This window comes from Canis lupus, chromosome 30 (assembly GCF_048164855.1).
Source record: "Canis lupus baileyi chromosome 30, mCanLup2.hap1, whole genome shotgun sequence".
In the NCBI taxonomy this organism is placed as follows: Eukaryota; Metazoa; Chordata; class Mammalia; order Carnivora; family Canidae; genus Canis; species Canis lupus.
The window spans coordinates 39,331,622-39,350,623 of NC_132867.1; the positions used below are offsets into that span (position 1 = coordinate 39,331,622).

At 58.1% G+C, this 19,002-nt stretch overlaps 1 protein-coding gene across 3 annotated transcripts in view; it reads right to left on the reverse strand.

Moving 5' to 3' along the window:
- Nucleotides 1–19,002, reverse strand: part of TMPRSS2 (transmembrane serine protease 2) — a 35,546-nt gene that overhangs the window by 2,719 nt on the left and 13,825 nt on the right. For all 3 annotated transcript variants that reach the window (XM_072807048.1, XM_072807047.1, XM_072807049.1), the window contains exons 4-13: nucleotides 17,160–17,246; nucleotides 16,303–16,422; nucleotides 10,906–11,032; nucleotides 9,532–9,642; nucleotides 6,407–6,450; nucleotides 4,709–4,880; nucleotides 3,310–3,485; nucleotides 2,239–2,334; nucleotides 1,147–1,289; nucleotides 644–796 (exon numbers count right to left, since the gene is read on the reverse strand). In XM_072807048.1, coding sequence (XP_072663149.1) covers nucleotides 644–796; nucleotides 1,147–1,289; nucleotides 2,239–2,334; nucleotides 3,310–3,485; nucleotides 4,709–4,880; nucleotides 6,407–6,450; nucleotides 9,532–9,642; nucleotides 10,906–11,032; nucleotides 16,303–16,422; nucleotides 17,160–17,246 — 1,229 coding nt within the window. The remainder of the gene's footprint in view (nucleotides 1–643; nucleotides 797–1,146; nucleotides 1,290–2,238; nucleotides 2,335–3,309; nucleotides 3,486–4,708; nucleotides 4,881–6,406; nucleotides 6,451–9,531; nucleotides 9,643–10,905; nucleotides 11,033–16,302; nucleotides 16,423–17,159; nucleotides 17,247–19,002) is intronic.

The following is a 19,002-nucleotide window of genomic DNA, read 5'->3' on the forward strand; positions in this document are numbered from 1 at the left end:
AGAGAGGAGACAACAGAAGCTTCTCTTTAACCAATAAGCCCGGCCCTGGAAGGGGTGAAATCGGGGCAAAGTGCCCACCGGGAGTCCTCGGGGTGGGGGTGGGGGGTGAGATCCGTTTCTAGCCCAAGATCTGGGCGGAGCCTGAGAAAAGGACTCTGCGAAGTGGTGAGAGGCAGGTGGGAAGGATTGCAGGGAACCCCCCGGACCCTTCCCCGTCTTTACCTCCTCTCCTCGTGCCAGAGAGCTCCAGCCCGGGGCCCACGGGACGGGCACGGCCACGTCCCCTGTGGCTGGTTGGCCTTGCTCTGCTCTCCGCCCATCCCCAGAAGGTGATCCCGTGAGGTCTGGGTGGGTTAACAGGGCCAGCAGAGCACGGGGAAGCCCATCTAGAGCTGGCTCTGGACTCTGAAAAGCTCTTTCCTGGAGTTTTTCCACCCGAGTGAGCCCTGGGCTGCACGCAGCAGCGAGGGTGCACAGTAGAGGGACGAGGGTGCACAGTAGAGGGACGGAGGGCGGTGCTCACTGCAAACCGGAGCCTGGGAGGCAGAATCTGGGTGCCCCCCCACCGTCAGCCTCCCGCCGGGAGCCCACACCCCCCAGACTTCTGGGCTTCGACAGCAGCCTGGGAGCGCGAGAAAGTTACCCTCATTTGCCGATAAATCCAGTCGGTGAAAACGGTCACGTTTCCGTACACTCCCGGCCTGTTAGCCTTGGCACAGCCGGATCCCCAGCTCGTGTCGCCGATCAACCACCAGACGCGGCTCTTCAGAGTGACCAGGGGACCTCCGCTGTCACCCTGGGGGACACAGCAAGAGCAGGGGTTCAAGCCGCAACCCGTGCACGCAGCCGGCCACGCACAGAGGGTGGGGGGTCGGGGTGGGGGTCGAGGTCCCCATGGGAGTTACGAGTGGGTGTGCAGCTTTCGTGTCCCCCTCCCCCGAGGGACAGTAACCTATAACCCCGAGACTAGCGAGTACCAGGTAGGAGCTGCTAGCTAAATTGTCGACCGTAGTTTAAAATAGTCCAGAAGCTTCTTTCTGTCCCACCGACAAGCTGACAAAATGAAAACCCCGGGGTGGGGGAGTGGGGGGGGGGGGACGCCGCGGCGCCAGGTGGGCGGCAGCGCAGGTGATGGTGGGCACTCACCTGGCAGGAGTCGACGCCTCCCCGCAGGAAGCCCGCGCAGATCATGGCCGGAGTGACCAGGTTGTTGTAGACGTACTTGCTGTTGCAGCGCCAGGGCTCGATGAGGGGCACCATGACCGCGTTCAGCTCGTCTGAGGTCTTCCCTGGGACAGAGGATGACGCCCAGCTGCGGCGTGGCCAGCGGCCCGCAGGGGACAGTGCACTCCCTCCCGGGACACGCCGCGGTGAGAGCAGCGCCCTGGGCATGTCCCGTCCCCCCTGCACCCCACCCCGGGGAAGCTGGGTCATCTGGACCCTTCCTGTCCCGGGAGGGCCTCCTCTGTGTTCTAGAACCTCCTCTTCTCCCCCACCCCCCAGCCACTGGGCCCTGAGGCTCCGTCCCACACCACCCCGCTCCTGTGTTCCCACCCTCACCACCCCATGGCCCCACTTCTCCGCTCCCCTGCACGTCCAGATATCTCTAAGCCAGCGTGGGCTCTTGTCACCGCCGCCGCCTGGCTCCCACCTGACCGCCTCCACATGGGTGTCCTCCGGGCACCGCAGGCTTCACGTGCCAACACGGGGCCCCTCCCTGCCCCCCCCCCGCCCCAAATCCTCACCGGCCCGGACTCCCCGGCTCGGGAAGCAGCACCACGGCCCACCCTGGGGCTCAGAGCACGAAGCAAGCAGCTGCCCTCCCCGGGCCCCTCACGCTCCCCGACGTGGACTTTCTTTTTATTTTATTTTTAAACATTTTATTCATTTATTCATGAGAGAGGCAGAGACCCAGGCAGAGGGAGAAGCAGGCTCCCTGCGGGGACCCGATGTGGGACTCCATCCGGATCCCCAGGACCCAGGGGTCACGCCCTGAGCCAAAGGCAGATGCTCAACTGCTGAGTCACCCAGGCGTCCCCTCCTTCCTCTTTTCTTAATAAGATGTATTGATTCCCGAGCAGGAGGAAAGGCAGAGAGAGGGGGAAAATCCTCAAGCAGATTCCTCTCTTGAGCCTGGAGCCCGAAGTCCTCTAATCATGGGGTTAGGGGGATTAAACCCCGGACCTCCCACTTCCAGACCCGGTTCTGTGTCCCCGCGGGGACCCCGGGGAGCCTCACCTTTCTCGTAGGTGGCCCCCCACCCGGAAATCCAGCAGGACTGCTCCGGCTCTAGCATCATGCCCGGGTTAGGCAGGCACACTGGCTTCACTCTGTCTGTTTCCGGGAGAAAAAGCGCGGTGAGCTCGGCCCGGTGGGACCGGGGGCCTGGTACCCGCCTCCATCACTCAGGGACAAATCCTGCCTCCTGTCCCTGCCAGGCCCCTCCTTCCCACGAGCAAGGTGCTCCCTTCTCCTTGGCAATGGGATTCTTTGCAAGCTCTGCTTCTAAAAACTCACAACTAACGTTTTTTTTTTTGTTTTTTTTCCAGACTTAAACCTTCGAGAAAAAGAGCAAATAGGTTTCAAACAATGAAACCTTTTTCGAAGCTTAAATCCTCAAGGAGCACACACTTTAAAATACACAGTGTCTCCAGGTGATCGGTGGCAAGAAGGACACACGGGCGGCAGCGGCCGAGAAGCTGACGGGCACTCCCAGCCCGCACCTCCGATGCCCCCTGGACCGATTCCTTCTGGGGTCTACACTGTATCCCGGCTTGAATCCAAACCCCTACGAGGGAGGGATGAGGCTGGGCTTCCTCTGTGCCCACGTGGGCCGGAACATTCCAGCGGGGCCCTCGGATGGACTAGAACGGGGGCCGAATGAGAAGCTAAGGGAAATCGGTGTTTTTTATTGTTGTAAACTGTGAAGTATCTGGTTTTCAGGATTTATGTAAAGAAAGTAAAGTAGTGATAAATTTTAGACAGATAGTTCTCAACCGGAGAAGACTTGGCCCCCGGGGGATGTTTCGCAGCAATGGGACACTTTTTTTGTCACAACTAAAGGGCACCGAGTGGGTGGATACCTGGGATCCCATATATGTCCTACTATGTGCAGGAGGGCCCCACGGCCAAGAGGCATCTGACCCCAAGTGTCAACAGCACTGTGGCTGGAAACCCCTTCTGGACTTGCCCGTGTTGATGAAATCATCGCTCAACGCAAACCCCTCCGCCCGGTGAGATCGACCTCTGTCCTCAAGATGTGGCCAAAGCTCTCCGCGCACCCTGAGCCCCAGGGACACAGGTCCGTACCGTTAAAAGTCAGAGGCGTCTGCAACTTCATGAGGGCGATGTCGTTGTTCTTGGTCTTGGAATCATAATTTGGATGGGAAATCACTTTTCCCACTCGGTGTCCGTGTCCATAGAACATGAAGGATTGTCTCAAAATTCCCGCGAAGGCCGTCCAGTACCGCGGGTTGTTTAGAGGTCTGGAAGGCAGAGCCGGACACCGCTCAGTATCTCAGACGCGCGATTGTCACTCACTTGGTGACATTCAAAAGCGGGAGCCACGTGTCCCGTAGGTGACACGACCCACTAGGAGCTTCAGGACAGGGCAGGGCTGGCGAGGAGGTCTCAGGCTCCTCCCTCGGTCCCACACGGCTCCCTCCGCTCCCCGCCGTGAGGCCCGTCCCTCCTGTGCTCCTGCCCCGGCCTGCAAACCCTCCGGGTTCTGAGGACACTTTCACTTGGGCCTGATGCCTCCTTGAGGCTTCAAACCTCATTTCTGGCAGGACTGGGTCTTACCTATGGGGCGTCTTCTCGTACACAGTAGGTGCTTAATAATAAATGTGCACGGATGCCTGGGCTCCAGGCCTAACAGCCATCAGGGCATTAGCTTTATCTAGGTGCTTCCCTTTGGAGAGAATCCCAGTCCCGGGGAGGGGGAAGGAGGTCAGAGAGGGAACACCGCTGGGTAATGAACGTGGGTCCATCCACCCTCCCAACAGCCCTCGGGAGGAGCCGGCTCGCCTGTCCGGCAGGTGTGCAGAGGTGACGCTGTGGCCGGCCACCTTGAGTGAGCGGCCCGCGGCCACGCGGCTGGGGAATGGCAGAGACCGGACCCCAGCCAGGCTCGAGCTCACTCCAAATCAGAAAGGCAGCTCTGCTGCGCCAAGTTTCCTCCAGAACAGGCACGTGACCAAAAGTCTCTATGTTTAAGGAACAAGGAGGAGGACGAGTCCTTCCACAAAAGCTAGCGCTATACGTCACGGCCACCTGCCCGCTCCCTGCCCATCTGCGTGGCCGGCGTCCGAGGGAACCTTGGGGCAGAGCGACGGGAGGTCCCCTGGTGTGCTCCTGAGGATGGGCGTCCAGGGGAGACCAGGCCTCTCACGGGGCCAGGGGTGCTGAGAACCCAGGGAGGGTGCGGGCTGGAAGGGGCCCCGCTCACAGCAGCACCTGTCGCACAGGAGCCTGCCCGGAGCGCACCTGCTGAAGGGACGGGCTCGGCATCTGCTCCCCACGCACGAACTCACCCGACCCTCAGGCAAGGCCTCCGCAGCGGGTGCCGTGCCCACATCCAGGCAAAGAAACCGGAGCTTGCAGAGGTCAGAGATTTCCCTCCGGGTCACACGGCCCCAGAGCCACCTCCAAACCCACGACCTCACGGCCCTGAGAGCCGCCCGCCCCCCCAACCCTGTCAGGGACTTACTCCTCCACACAGTGGGCGGCTGTCACGATCCACTCGGGGCTGATAATAGAGCCTCCACAGACGTGGGTGCCCTGGACGTGCAGGCTGACCTGCCAGGGCCAGTCCCCCAGGGAGGCGCTGGTCCCGCCCACGATCCGGCTCTGACGGCTCCCCTTCGCAGAGACCCCGCACTCTGAAAGCCACAAGCACCGCCGGTGAGCACAGCAGGGCCGGCCCGGGACCCCGCAGCCCGGGCCCAGCCAGCAGGTGGCTGCTCTCACCGCCTCTCATTCCCACTGGTCTGGGATCTGAATTTGAGAGAATGTGTCCCGATCTCTTTCCGGTGGAGGGGAGGAGAGGATGGCCCTCCAGCCCCCCAGGCCCCGGGGCAGCCCTGCTTCTGCGGGCACTTGATGCCACCTTCTGTTCAGCACTCACCCCATCAGTGTCTCTGGCAGGCCTGGCCCAGGGGCCTTGGATAGTAAAGGGCCTGCACCTGCTTGAGTCATGGGGAGACCTGATGCTCAGAACAAAGCACAGGAGGGTGGGCAGGAGGGAGTGAAGAGGAGGAGGAAGAGGAAGGAGAGGGAAGTACAGGGAAGGAGGGGGAAGGAGGAGGGAGGAGGGGGAGAGAGGAAGAGGGAGGCAGGAGAAGGATAGGGAAGGAGGAGGAGGGAGGAGGGAGAGGAAGAAGAAGGAGGGGGAAGTACAGGAAAGGAGGGGGAAGAAGGAGAGGGGAGAGGGAGGAAGAAGGAGGGGGAAGGAGGAAGGGGAGGGAGGAGGGGGAGGGAGATGGGAGAAGGATGGGGAAGAAGGGGGAGGGTGAGGAAGGAGGGGGAAGTACAGGGAAGGAGGGGGTAGGTGGAGGAAGAAGGGGTAAGGAGGAGGAAGAGGGAGCATGTGGAGGGGAGAGGGAGAAAGATGGGGAGGGAGGAGGGAGGGGGAGGAAGGGTGAGGGAGGGAGGATGAGGGAGGGAAAGGGAGGGAGAGGGAGGGGGAGGGAGGACAAGAAAGAAGGGGGAGGAAGGAAGGAAGATGGAGGGAGACAGAGGAGGAAGGAGGGGAAGAAAGGAAGAAGAGGGAGGGGAAGTGAAGGAGGGAAGAAGGAGAGAAGGGGAGAAGGGAGGAAGGAACAGGGAAAGGAAGGAGGAAGGAAGGGGAAGGAGGAAGGAGAGGGAGGAGGAAGAGGGGGAGGGAGTGTGGGACCCTCAATGCCTGGCCTGGTGCCACTTGAGCGCCGCACTCTCTTGAGGCCTAAAGCAGCTTGAGCTGTGCGAGGCCGGGAGGCGGCGGCCGGGACCGTGGGGTCACGCAGCCCACCCAGAGCAGCTGCTAGTTCCATCTGCTCACCCTGAAAAGCTGAGCTCTGGGGCCATCCCAGAGAGGGGAGCCCAGGGACGGTGCACCCACCCTGGGAAAAGTGTGGGAGCCATACATAATCCCGACACAGAGACGGGAACTGCCAGGGCCCGTCCATCTCCCGAGCTCGACGTCCTCACGGGACGGTGCTCCTGGACGCGAGGCTGACGGCGTCTCCAGGACACCGCGGGCCAAGACAGGTGTTCCCTTGGGGGGGGGTGCAGATGGGGCGCAAGGCCTCTGGGCGCATCCCAGCCCATCACCCCGCCTCCCCAGACCCAGGGGAGGCATTTCTGAAGGTACAGAGTGACTTCCTATTTAGGGAAAGAAAAAAAAAAGGGGTAACCAAGCATCACTTACCTATACAGCGTAAAGAAACCACCGTTTTTGAAGAACAGACGTCACTACAAAAGAACAGGGCACGTTCTGGTCACTGTGATAAGCAGGGGATGCTCGACTCTCAAGACTCTTAGAAAGAAACATTTTCTCCCCGTGTTCTCACTGCCCCGCCTCCCCACCATTGAAGCAAATAAGGGGAGTGGATCCAAGTGGGGGGTTTCAAGTCTCCGCTGTGTGACCTCGGGCTGGTTACTTAATCTCCCTTTGCCTCAGTGTCCCCCATCCGAAGAGCGGGAGAATGAGGGTAGCAGGTCGGACTGGTTGTAAGGGGAAGCGCCCGGTTACACGAGCTACTGTTTTTATTCCAAGAACTTAAAAGTCAGCCTCTGGTCTTGCACGGGAGCCCCCCCCCGGGCACGCGCAGGCCCCTGCGACTGCTGTGCGCTCACCGCACACGCAGCAAGAACCACCGACCGTTTGCTCAGGAGCCGAAGGGCAGTTACTTGTTTGGGAGGAGAGTGTTCGAGGCTACGAACAACCCGCGCGTCCTGCCCCAGGGGGAGCTGCCCCTAATACATCTCGAGGGGGAGAAGCAGCCCTAGCGTGCGGGCGTTTGCAGCTGGTCAGACCCGCAGGGGCCAGGCCCGAGCCGAGCCCAAGCCACGCGGTGAGCGACAGCCTCCTCCGCTGGCCAGTGGGGCTGACGGCACCGGTTGGCCAATCCCGCTGCAGCCTGGCTCCATGCCAGCCCCCTTCTAGAGGAAAAAGCGTGAAGATGCCAATCACCAGGGGCACCTGGGTGGCTCAGGGCGTGACCCCGGGGTCCCAGGATCGAGTCCTGTATCGGGGTCCCCGCAGGGAGCCTGCTTCTCCCTCTGCCTGGGTCTCTGCCTCTCTCTCTGGGTCTCTCATGAGTAACTAAATAAAATCTTAAAAAAAAAAAATACCAATCACAAAATCATCTCGCTTCCTAACAGCATCCAATCCAGAGCAAAGCCCCTGCTTCCTTGAACCTCCCCAAAAGGACCCAACACCAGCCTGAGTCCTATATATCAAGTCACCTCTGACACCCTCACACCAAGAGGCCCCACGGTTCCGAGGACACCCGGTGGTCTCCGGTTGCAAGACATAACAACGCCAAGAGAACACATGTTTTCATTAAAAAAGGATGTTTTGGGGGCACCTGGGTGGCTCAGTGGTTGAGCGTCTGCCTTCGGCTCAGGGTATGACCCCGGGGTCCCGGGATCAAGTCCCACATCGGGCTCCCCGCAGGGAGCCTGCTTCTCCCTCTGCCTGTGTTTCTCATGAGTAAATAAATAAAATCTTTACAAAAGTAAATAAAAGAACAATTTTCTAAGAGTCATGAGGCTGATTGTCCTCTGTGTGGAGGTGCGCCTGCAGCCACCAGCGCGTGGACACGCCCGCGGTCACGCAGGTGAGCCCCGCCGGGAGCCTGTGACTTGGGTATCAAAGCCAAGAGAAAGGAGCCTTGGCCCCCCTTTTCCATGTCCGGGATGCCCCGTGCCAGGCAAAGAGCGCCTTGTCCTCCCCCCAAACCCGGCTGCCACCTTGTGAGGCCCCGAGGCTCCTGCGGGGAGGTGCCAGCGGCCCCCTGCTCAGCCCTGATTCCACGCGTGAGCGTCACGGGGAAGGACGGGAACACCTGGCCTTGACGGAGAGCCCGGGCAGCTGCCTTTGGCTTCCTGGGCGGGCAGGCGGGCGCACCTGGCCAGGCCGGCCCTCCTCCCGGGCTCACCCCGTCACATTCCTGGGGACAGCCGGGCGGAAGCCAGCCCCCCAGCCACGCAGCCGCCAGGAATGCAAACCGGCCACTAGGCTCCCCCTGGAAGGAAAGGAGGGGCGCCGTGGCTACCGCAGCCTGCCCCAAAATGCAGCCGCTGGCACCTGGGCGGCGGGGAGGAGGCGGCCCGGCCAGCCACCTGGGGGTGACTGATGGGGACCTGGGAGCTGACCAAGGCTCGTGCACAAAGGACGCTGTGTGACTTTGCCATTAAAGGACAGCCATGGAGTAACGACGATCCTAGGAAGCCCGCACACCCGGTGAACATACGCACAACAGCACGCGGAGCTTCCGCTCCTTCCCTCGGCCCTGCTGACCGGTCAAGCCGTCCGTCCCGGGATCTGTTGCTCGGGTGATTTTCCACCCGCTGGACACACCGTGACCTGCCCAGGGCCACACGCTGGCTCCGAGGTGCAAGACACATCGCTCCCCGCCCTGCCCAGGCCCCGGAATGCTGCCCGCCCCCCCGGCGAAGGCGGCCTCTGGCAGGTGGCCCAGGGCCGGGGGACCAGCCGCCCCTGCCGCCTGGGATGGAGGGGGTCCCTGGGCGGCAGGACGTCCGGGCTGAAACTGGCAAAGTCCAGGGCAAAGCAGGATCAGTTGGTCGCCCCGGTTGGGACCCCGAGGCTTTCTCTGGGATTCCTGGAGATACACCCTGACACGCTAACGTCTGGGGAGTAAAGAATAGCAGTAAGGGGGGCGCCTGGAGGGCTCCGTCGGTGAAGCGTCTGCCTTCGCTCGGGTCATGATCCCGGGGTCCTGGGATCGAGTCCCGCATTGGGCTCCCTGCTCAGCGGGGCTGCCTGTTTTTCTCTCTCTCTCCCACTGTGCCTCCACCCCCCTGCCCCTGCCATGCTCGCTCGCTCTCAAATAAATAAATAAAATCTTAAAAAAAAAAAAAAACGCAGTAAGGAGGACTCTCCACTTTATGTTATCCAGTGGCAGCAAGGGCACAAACCAAATGACAAATAAGCGCAGCCGGTGGCTCAGCAGTTTAGCGCTGCCTTTGGCCCAGGGCGTGATCCTGGAGACCCGGAATCGAGTCCCACGTCTGGCTCCTTGCATGGAGCCTGCTTCTCCCTCTGCCTGTGTCTCTGCCTCTCTCTGTGTCTCTCATGAATAAATAAAATCTTTTAAAAAAATGACAAATAACCCACAGCTGCTTCCCAAGGATGAACCCACAGCAACCAGCCCCGCGTGGAGTCCAGTCTCCTCATGAGAAACTCAGCGATTCGAGGAATTACGGCGCAGAGCAACCAGCCTCGGGACCTCGTGGTTCTCCGTGGTGTCTCCTACTCGCTCTCGGGACAAATTTTCCTAAAGGAAACACGAAATCGCCACCTACCTGTGGTACAGTTTCTTGTAGAGATCCATATGGCCGGCGCTTATGTTCAGCTTCATGAAGCTGGTGGCCCCGCTGTCATCCGCTATTCCTTGGCTCGAATAGAAACTATTCCTAAAAGAGGCAGAAAATGTTCATTGAAACGAGGGCTTCGTTGCAAGCCATTGCAAATCCCCTGCCCTATCGTCACACGTCTCTCCCGCGGTGCTCAGACTACGAGGAAGAGCTGAGCGTTTGGAAGACGAAGAGCACAAGGTCTAATCAAGCCACGTCGGGTGTGAGGAGCCTCTCTGCACCCGATAACCCGCAACTGTCAGGGAGAAGCTCTCTCTGCCGGTTGTTTTCTAATCTGGTTTGTGTTAGGGATGTTTTTAAAAATTTTTTTTTAAGATTTTATGTATTTATTCATGAGAGACCCAGAGAGAGAGGCAGAGACACAGGCAGAGGGAGAAGCAAGCTCCCTGCAGGGAGCCTGACGTGGGACTCGATCCCAGGACCCCGGGGTCACACCCTGAGCCGAAGGCAGATGCTCAACCCCTGAGCCACCCAGGCGTCCCTGGTTTGGGTTAGGGATGTATGAGTACGTGTAACTTAAGAAAATTTGCAGGTATTAATACACCGTCAGCTACACGATCCCATCAGGTCCTGAACGGTGATGAGGGCTTCACTGTGTCATTCCCTGGCGATTTGGGGATTGGCATTTTGAAATATTTCATTAGCTAAGATGCCAAGTTTCTTATCAAGTGGTAATTAATTCTGAAAAATGGCATATAGAGATCCTCTTAGTATTGCAGGGAAGCCACACGGGGACACCCCGAGGGAAAGGCCATGGTGATGAAACCACACAGCCTTCTTCCCCGTGGGGCCAGACAGCTGCCATGCACCCCTGACTGGGAACCCCTGGGAGGGACCCTCTGCCTCTCCCACCCTCCCTGGGGCCCCCTGCAGGACCGAATCCCCTTCTGTGTAAATCTGATGTCACTGCTCTCTTGTTCAAAAGCTCTAGGGCCATCCCCCAAGCCTGCCCGCTGTGAAGATCGAGCACGATCTGTTCCCCTGCGTCTCCCCCAGAGCCCCCTGCCTGTCCCCAGCCAGGCGTCACCCAGCCCTCGGCCCTCGGCCAGCACCGTGGACCTTGGTGGCCGCGGCACTAGACGCCCCCAGGTATCTGGGAGCGGATGGCGGTGGGGAGGCGGCGGGGCTGGGCGCAGTGAGTCGGGTCCTCTAGATGCAGGGGAGGGTGGGCCCCTGCTGGTTTCCCCGACCAGTGCTGGGAAGGAGACAGCTGTCGCCAGCACTGGGGTGTGTGCTGTGGCACCTCCGGGGAGGGGCTCAGAGAATCTTTGCTCTGTTTCTGCGTCTGGGGCCACAACTCACCGGTAACCCATGTCCTGGCACGCGGCCCTCCCGTAGCTGTCACTCCAGTTGTCCTGACACACGGGGTGCCAGGACTTCCTCTGGGACGAGTACACCTGGAGGATAAAGTTCGGTCCGTAGAGGCGAACTGCACCAAGGGAGACAGTCTGTGAGTCTCTGCAGGTTGTCCGAACGCCACCCGGGCCCTCCCGCGCCCCCTCTCCCCCCGACACAGAGGCTCAGAGGTGCCAGGCCTCAGTCCCCCTGCTCCGCGGGCGCTGACCACACACAAGGGGGTCCCCGGTCTATCCCTTCCCGGCTTGAAAGTGCTCTCCACCCCAAAGGACTGACAGCAGGTGTTCAGACAAGGACCTGCACGCGGATGTGCAGCAGCAGCGTTTTTCACAACAGCCACCAGGTGGGAAAACCTAAGCGGCCACGAACGGATGAACGAACAAAATGCGGTCCATCCATACCAAGGAGCGTCATCAGCCGGGAAAGGAGCGAGGCCCCGGCCCACGCTCCAAGCCGTGGGAGCCATGACGACACTCTGCTGCGTGGAGCATCCGAACACCCTATGCCCCAGGCTCTGTGACCCGCCTGGAGTAGGAAATCCATGGCGACAGAGAGTAGATTAGCAGCTGCTTAGGGCCCCGGGTGGGGACGGAAGGAGGGACAAGCCAGGGGGGCGGGCGGGGGGGATCCCTGCTCCTGCTTCCCTGAGCAGGTGATGCAAGTATTCTAAAATTGACGTGGTGATGGATGCACGTCTCTGTGGATATGAAAAAGCCACTGAATTGTAGGATGAATTTTATGGCATGTGAATTATACCTTGATAAAGCTAATGTGGTGCTTTTGTTTTTAAGATTCCATTTATTTATTCATGAGAGGCACAGAGAGAGGCACAGACACAGGCAGAGGGAGAAGCAGGCTCCATGCAGGGACCCCGGGATCACGCCCTGAGCTGAAGGCTGATGCTCCACCATGGAGCCACCCAGGCCGTCCCAAAGCGTCTTTTAAATAAATGAATAAGATCAAGGATATTTTTTTTAAAAAATGATCTTCTAAATAATCATTTTGAACAATAAATTGACCCCTCCTGCTCAACACCCTGGATCCGGGCAGTGCACCCAGAGATGAGCCAAGTCCCCTGGGCCACGGCTCTACCTCTAAATCCAGCAACTCAGCTCTGCCCGAGCGACCTCAGCTGTTTTGTTCAAAGAAACAAAACATTATAGACATAACATAGGTTAAGCCTCTCGCTACTCCAGCGCCTTCTCCCCTCCCCGGAGGTCACCACAGTCCAGAATTCTGAGCATTCTCCTCGCGTGGGCAGCTGGGCGCAGCCACAGAGCGGGATCCCGTATGGCTCGAGGATCGGCGGGTGTCGTGCACAAATATAAACGACCTTGATGACAGCGCGCCAGGAGCCAGGGCACGCTGCCGAATGCTGTGTCCCGCACGACGTCACCTAAGCAAAGTCTAAAAGCGGGTGAAACCGTGCCCGGAGGTCTGGGTGGGGGGGACTACGTGTGATGTAAAATATAAAATGAGGACCTGGTGATCGCAGACCTCACATCGCCACCCCCACCCCCCGTCTGGGGCCACAGCCCACTCGCTGGACGTTCGGACCGACACCTGGGGGCTCATCCCCTGTGAGGTGAGCATCTGTAGGTCGGATTATTTCCTGATGCTTCCGGGATGATTGATCCCACATACCAGGTGCGTGCAGGCTAGCCACGTGCTACGTGAGTGGATAAACACACTGTGGCCCGTCCAGATGATGGAGTATTATTTGGTGCTAAAGAGAAATGAGCCATCAAATGGGAAAAGCCAGGGAGGAAAACCTAAGTGCACGTCACTAAGTGACAGGAGCCAATCTGAAAAGGCTTCCAGACTGATTCCCCCACGTGAGCTTCTGGAAAGTGCACGTTTGTTCAAACGCAAATGCATGATACACGTGTCCACAATGGCAAGACCGAACTCCACTGTGAACTAAGACCTTTAGTTAATAAGAATGCATTAATTAATCATTGGCTCATCCATGAAAATGGAAGCCCCATACCCCAGTGCAAGGGGTCAAAAATGGGCAGCTGTGTGTGGGGGACGGGGATTCGGGAAGTCTGTACTCTCTGCTCAATCTTCTGTACGTTTGACACTGCTAAAAAATAAAGTCCATTAAATTAAAAAAAATAATAACTGGAATTAGGGGCGCCTGGGGGGCTCAGCGGGTGAGCTCAGGGTATGATCCCAGGGTCCCAGGATTGAGTCCCGCATCAGGCTCCCTCCGTGGAGCCTGCTTCTCCCTCTGCCTGTGTCTCTGCCTCTCTCTCTCTCTCTCATGAATAAATAAATTTTAAAAATCTTTAAAAAAAATAACTGGAATTAAACATAATTGCAAAACTAAAAATAAAACTGACACTGTGGCATGGCAGATAGTAAAGGAGACTATTCGATTTGTATCTTGACTTGTGGCCCTCTTAAGAGATTTATTTTTTCCCCTTCCATCAAATGCTCACTAGGGTAGGTGATGGGGAGTAAGGAGGGCTCTTGCTGTGCTGAGCGCAGAGTTGTACCAGGTGTTGCATCGCTACGCTGTACACCTGAAACCAATATTCCGCTGTAGGTTATCTAACTGGAATTTAAGTAAGAACTTAAAAAAAAAATGCAACTTGGGGAAACACGACAGCGGATGTGCCAGTGAGCTGGAAATGGTCTCAAGCTCAAGTTCTTTTTTTTTTTTTTTTTTTTTTAAGTATTAGGGATTGTTTGGCTTTATTGAGGCACAATTGATGAAGAACCACTGTATATACTTAAGGGGTACGGCCTGGCGTTCGTTTGGATTCATGCACACACCGTGACACGTGGGCCACAATCAAGCAGGGTGACACACCCATCTCCGCACACGGCTTCGCTTTCCTCTGTGGCGAGCACATCTGACGTCTTCCCCCTCGGCCAGTCTCAAGCGTGCAAAACAGCGCGCTCGCTGGGCCACCCCGAGCCATTCTTGTTTCTCTCGTGACAGGTAAAGGTCACAGAAACCATGGCAACAGATGTAGAAAGTGAACTAATGTTAACAACGCTCGCACATTCAATACGCACATAAATATATTCGAGAATATATATACTCCGAGGCAGAGAACGCTCTGCACGTATATTTGAACGCTTTCCACGGGACGGGGGATGTTCTCGAGCACTAGAAGACGTGCATTTCATTGAGAATCATTTCTGCTCTGCGAGGTGGGCGACTTAGAAGCACACCAGATGCGTGTTCTGATGGGATGCAGAACACGCACACGACGTCATGTTCATCTACTTGGTCTTATGTAAATAATCAGCGTGGAAATGATACAAACTGCAACTAAGGTGAGTCGATCAAATTACAGATGTGCAAACGCTCCGACCTGGCAATTCTGCTTCTGGGGCGTGTCTCCTGCCAATGTGCTCCTGTGGTTGGAACACGCATGTTATGTCCACCGAGAAGAGAGAGCTCCCGTGGCTCTGGAGCCACACGCGGGAGCACGGGGTGGGCTGCCGCGGGGAACACGGGGACCCGCGTCCCAACCAGAAGTGGTCCTCAGGACGTGGCATCAAGGCCTTCGTGGTCGGCTGGGCAGTGACCACGGGAAAATGAGGACCGTGGGAAATAGGCACACGCGTATTTGCTTTTTTCACTTAAAACCTTAAAGAAAAAAAAGGGGAGAAAAACCCGTCTATGGGGATCCCTGGGTGGCGCAGTGGTTTAGCGCCTGCCTTTGGCCCAGGGCGCGATCCTGGAGACCCGGGATCGAATCCCACGTCGGGCTCCCCGTGCATGGAGCCTGCTTCTCCCTCTGCCTGTGTCTCTGCCTCTCTCTCTCTCTCTCTCTGTGTAGGACTATCATAAATAAATAAAAATTAAAAACAAAAAACAAAAAAAGTCTATGTGTTGCTCCTGAGAAAGTAGGATGATTGGTTGGTGCCTGGGCACACATGCGTGCATGTGCGTGTGCGTGTGTGTGAGCAGAGTGGGGGAGAATGAGTTTTCCCTGCACCCTATGGTCCTTCCTGATTTCGATCTACTTGAGGATGTCAACTCCAAGTATTTAAATAAACACAACGTAAACATCAAGAAGAGAAGAAGGAAGGGGAGAGTCTGCAGGAAATAGAACAAATGTGTCTTGCCGGAGTCTCTCCTTGCACGCATGCGTGCACACAGATGAAAACACCAAAAGCCATCACCCATGATAGCTTAAGGGCGCTCTATGAACCTCAACGCCCCCTTCTTAAGAGAATGGGGAGGGTCACATCGTCACCAACACGCAGGCAGGGCGCTGTGTTGAAAGTGTAAGGAACACATGGGTCACTGCTGAGTGTGGACATGTTCCAGATGCAGGCACAGCTCGAGGGACATGGGTGACCCCAGGGGCTGCATGGATCCAGGGCCCAGCCTTCCTCTCCGGGGAGTCCCACCGGCCAGGCCCAGTGGCATGCCCCACACCAGCGTCGTGACCGGGCGGGGAGGAGGGGCAGGGGGGCAGTCCTCACCCGGGGTGGCCCGGAACAAGAGAGGGGACCCGCATCCCCCGCCCGCCGCAGCCCTCCTCGGGTTTAAACAAAACCCTGAGGAGTGAGGGGACACTTGAGGGCAGAAGAGGAAAAGCTGCTTGTCCGATTTCTGGTGACCCCTCTGACACCACAATTTTGAAATTTCCGTCTGTTTAGAAAACTGAGGTTCTCATGTGAAGGTGTCAGAGGGTGCAGCAGGAAGCGGGACTCGGGGGGCGCAGCCGTCGGCCTGGCTGGCTCACTCGTTCTGCTGGAGGACCACAAGCTAAAAGCTCGTCAGAACAAATAAGCAGTTTCTGCCAGGGGCAGAGAGCAGTTAAACACGCGGCGGGTGACGCTTGGCTCGCCCACCTCGGCCCACCCAGAGGACACGGGGAACAAGCAGCCCCCCGCATGCAGGCCCCTCGGCAGGTGCCCAACTGGGGTGGGAGTCACGCTGGAGGTGGCCGTCGGTGGGTAGGAGCACGACACCTGCTCAGGACAGCCGCTCCTCCACCCTGGAAATCACTTGGAACAGTGATCGGAAAATCAGGCAGGCCACCTCCGCGGCGAGAGATACACGTCGCCTTAAAGGCGAGCTGGCTTGGAAAATAACAGAGGGCACTCCCGACTCGCTACCTTAAACCCTCTGCTCATGGAGTTGCTGTCAGAGGACGTCCTGGGCCGGTCGCACGCACACCATCAGCGTGGCCCCGGCCCCGCGGTCTCCCTCCTACCGCCGTGTGACCCCGGGCCAGGAGCGCAGCCTCTCTGAGCCCCGCTCCTCATCTGGGGTTAGAGCGAAGGTTCAGGGTCCCGAACGGGTGGCTGGGCCGGACCCAGGCCCGGCCACAGTGTCGGTGGTGGACGCCCGGGGCCCCCTGCACTTACCGCACCGGTTCTCGTCCTCCCCGCTGGGGCAGTGCAGGACCCCGTCGCACCACTGAGAGGGGCTGATGCAGGTCCCCGAGCTGCCGCACTCTATCCCGGACACCGAGCACTTGTCCTCCACTTGCAGAGAGACGGGAGGGAGACCGGTCAGCCCGAGACACCGAGCAAACTTCACGCACCTGCCGCGAGTTCCAGAGACCACTCTCTGGGCCCCGAAGCAACAGGAGAGAAGAACCTTTCCCCCCCTTTGGTTTAATAAGGAGCAGATGTGTCCTTGCCACGGTCGATAGCAAGGGAGGCAGGGCTGGCAGCCACAGGAGCCCCCGCAGCATCACCTCCAGGGGGACCCCGAGGGGCCCGGGGCCTTGGACTTGGATAGTACCCCACCTCCTGTCTGCCACACAGGTGACTCCTGTGGTCCCTAAACTCCATGAGCCTGTAGTGCCCTGCGCTGGTGGAAGAAGCCGGGCTGTGGTTAACGAGGTGGCACAGGCAAGGCCCGCCCCCGCACGTAGCAGGTGACACGGCACGCTGAGATCCGGGGGACAGGTGTGGCTACACGGCGGGGAGTCTGTGCTCACCAGTGCCAGGAAACACCTAGCGCCCCGGATCTACCCAAAGTGTGTCACCACGGCGTGTGTCACCCTGCCACCAACATCACGGGGTGCTGACCACCCACAGATGAGGATGATGCACGCAAGTGACTCCTAACAACCCAGACAAGGAGATCGGGTGAGAGGGGTCCTCCCTGTCACCCAACAGAGGGGAAGAGAAGACAGCTGGTTTGCTGGGAGAGACTGCAGGAAGAAGAGAGGGCAGGGCCCCCCGCAAAGCCTCGGCCCCCTTCCCACACTTACTGAACTTCCAGAGCAGGACCGCCGCCACAGCTGCCCCCGCCAGGATGGTCCCCAGGACGACGGTGATGCACAGCGCTTTCTTAGTCTCTAGGAAAGGGAGGGGGGAGCACACCGTGGAGCGGCAGCGTTTGCTCAAATTGAGTCACACTCTCCAACGGTCCCCGCCACTTGGATAGTACAGCATGTCAAGCAGTAATTTCTCATACAGTGAGAAGTGAGACTTTGAATTTTTCATTTAAAGATTTCCTTTGTTCATTCATGAGAGACACAGAGAAAAAGAGAGGCAGAGACACAGGCAGAGGGAGAAGCAGGTTCCCTGCGGGGAGCCCGATGCTGAACTCGATGCCAGGACCCCGGGGTCACGCCCTGAGCCGAAGGCAGATGCTCAACCGCTGAGCCACCTGCGGGTCCCAGTTTCATGCTTTCTGCAGCCATGATATGAACGTAACCTACCCTTACGTTAAGTTTTAAAAAGCCATGGTCTTAAGGGCGCCTGGGTGGTGCAGTCAGTGAAGCCGCCGACTCTTGGTTTCCTCTCAGGTCATGGTCTCAGAGTCGTGAGATCGAGCCCCGCACTGGGCTCCCTACTACATGCGTGTGTGCTCTCTGTCTCTCTCTCTCTCTCAAATAAATAAATAAATAAATAAATCTTTTTTTTTAAAATGTCTGGTCTTAGAATAGTCAAATACATGTTTAATGTAGAACATTGCCTAAAACTTGGGCAAGTACCTTGTTTTTGGTAATTCCAGGCATAGGAAAACAGCCATAATGCCCCCAAACTACGACCTCAAGGTAGAATAAATCGTCTTACCCAAGACAGTTCAGGGAGTGGATGCCGCCGACCCAGAGTCCCAGCGACAGCCACCAGCCACGTACGCCTGTTTGCACTTCAGTTACTTATCATGAAACGTACTGAGTAGCTATTCATTAAAGGTCATTATGTCAATTCCAAAGCTCAGCAGTCACGTGCGGCCAGGGGCTGCTCTACCGGAGAGGGCAGCTGTGGAACATTCTCGCCCCCCGTGGAATGTTCCACCGGCAGTGCTGACATCGGCCCTTTGGTTTGAGGCAGGAGCACTGGGCTCACACCTCAGCCAAGAGTAACGTCATTTGGAGAAAGTCACCCATGCTCTCCAGTCAAAACACACCGGCAGGTCACTGTTGGTCAACGTGTGAACCAAACGCCGTATCAAGGTTCAGAGAGCAGCGCCAGACACACCACACCCAGCAGTTCCTACAGGGCGGCTCCTGCGAGCCCTCCTCAGAGGAGAAAGGCGGAGAGGCCAGGGTGGGGTGGGGGGTGGGGGCATTCAACAGACCCTCAGCAGCCCCTCGGTTTACAGCAGGACACCCTGTACGTAGGTGTCCCAGAGTGTGCGGGGAGGCCGGCCACTCCCTGTATGCATCTGTGCTTCTGGACACAGGTGGACGGGGCCGACCCACCCACCCGCCTGGCCTCCAAACCCACCTCTGGGTGAGCATGTTCTGGAACCGCAGCAGGCTCAGGGATCGCCTGGGAGTCTGCTAACCACTTTCCTGGCCCTCCTTACCAGGAGCTCGGTTCCGCTGGGAGAGGGGAGGCGTGAATTTACAGTCGTAACAGGTGCACAGCTGAGGCGGAGGCCACTGGTCTGCGGAGGGCCAGGTGACACTGAAAGCCACGTTATCAGAACCAGGCCTCTGGTGATTACGTGTCAGGGCTGAGCTGGGTGGAGTGGCAGGGGAAGCTCACGGGGGAAATCCTAAATTCTAAATTCCTTGGAACTCACTCGCCAAGGACGATCTCTTCCGTTGGAGGGGGAGTAGGGGGTTTCCTGTGTATTTTATCTGGGATACAATAACA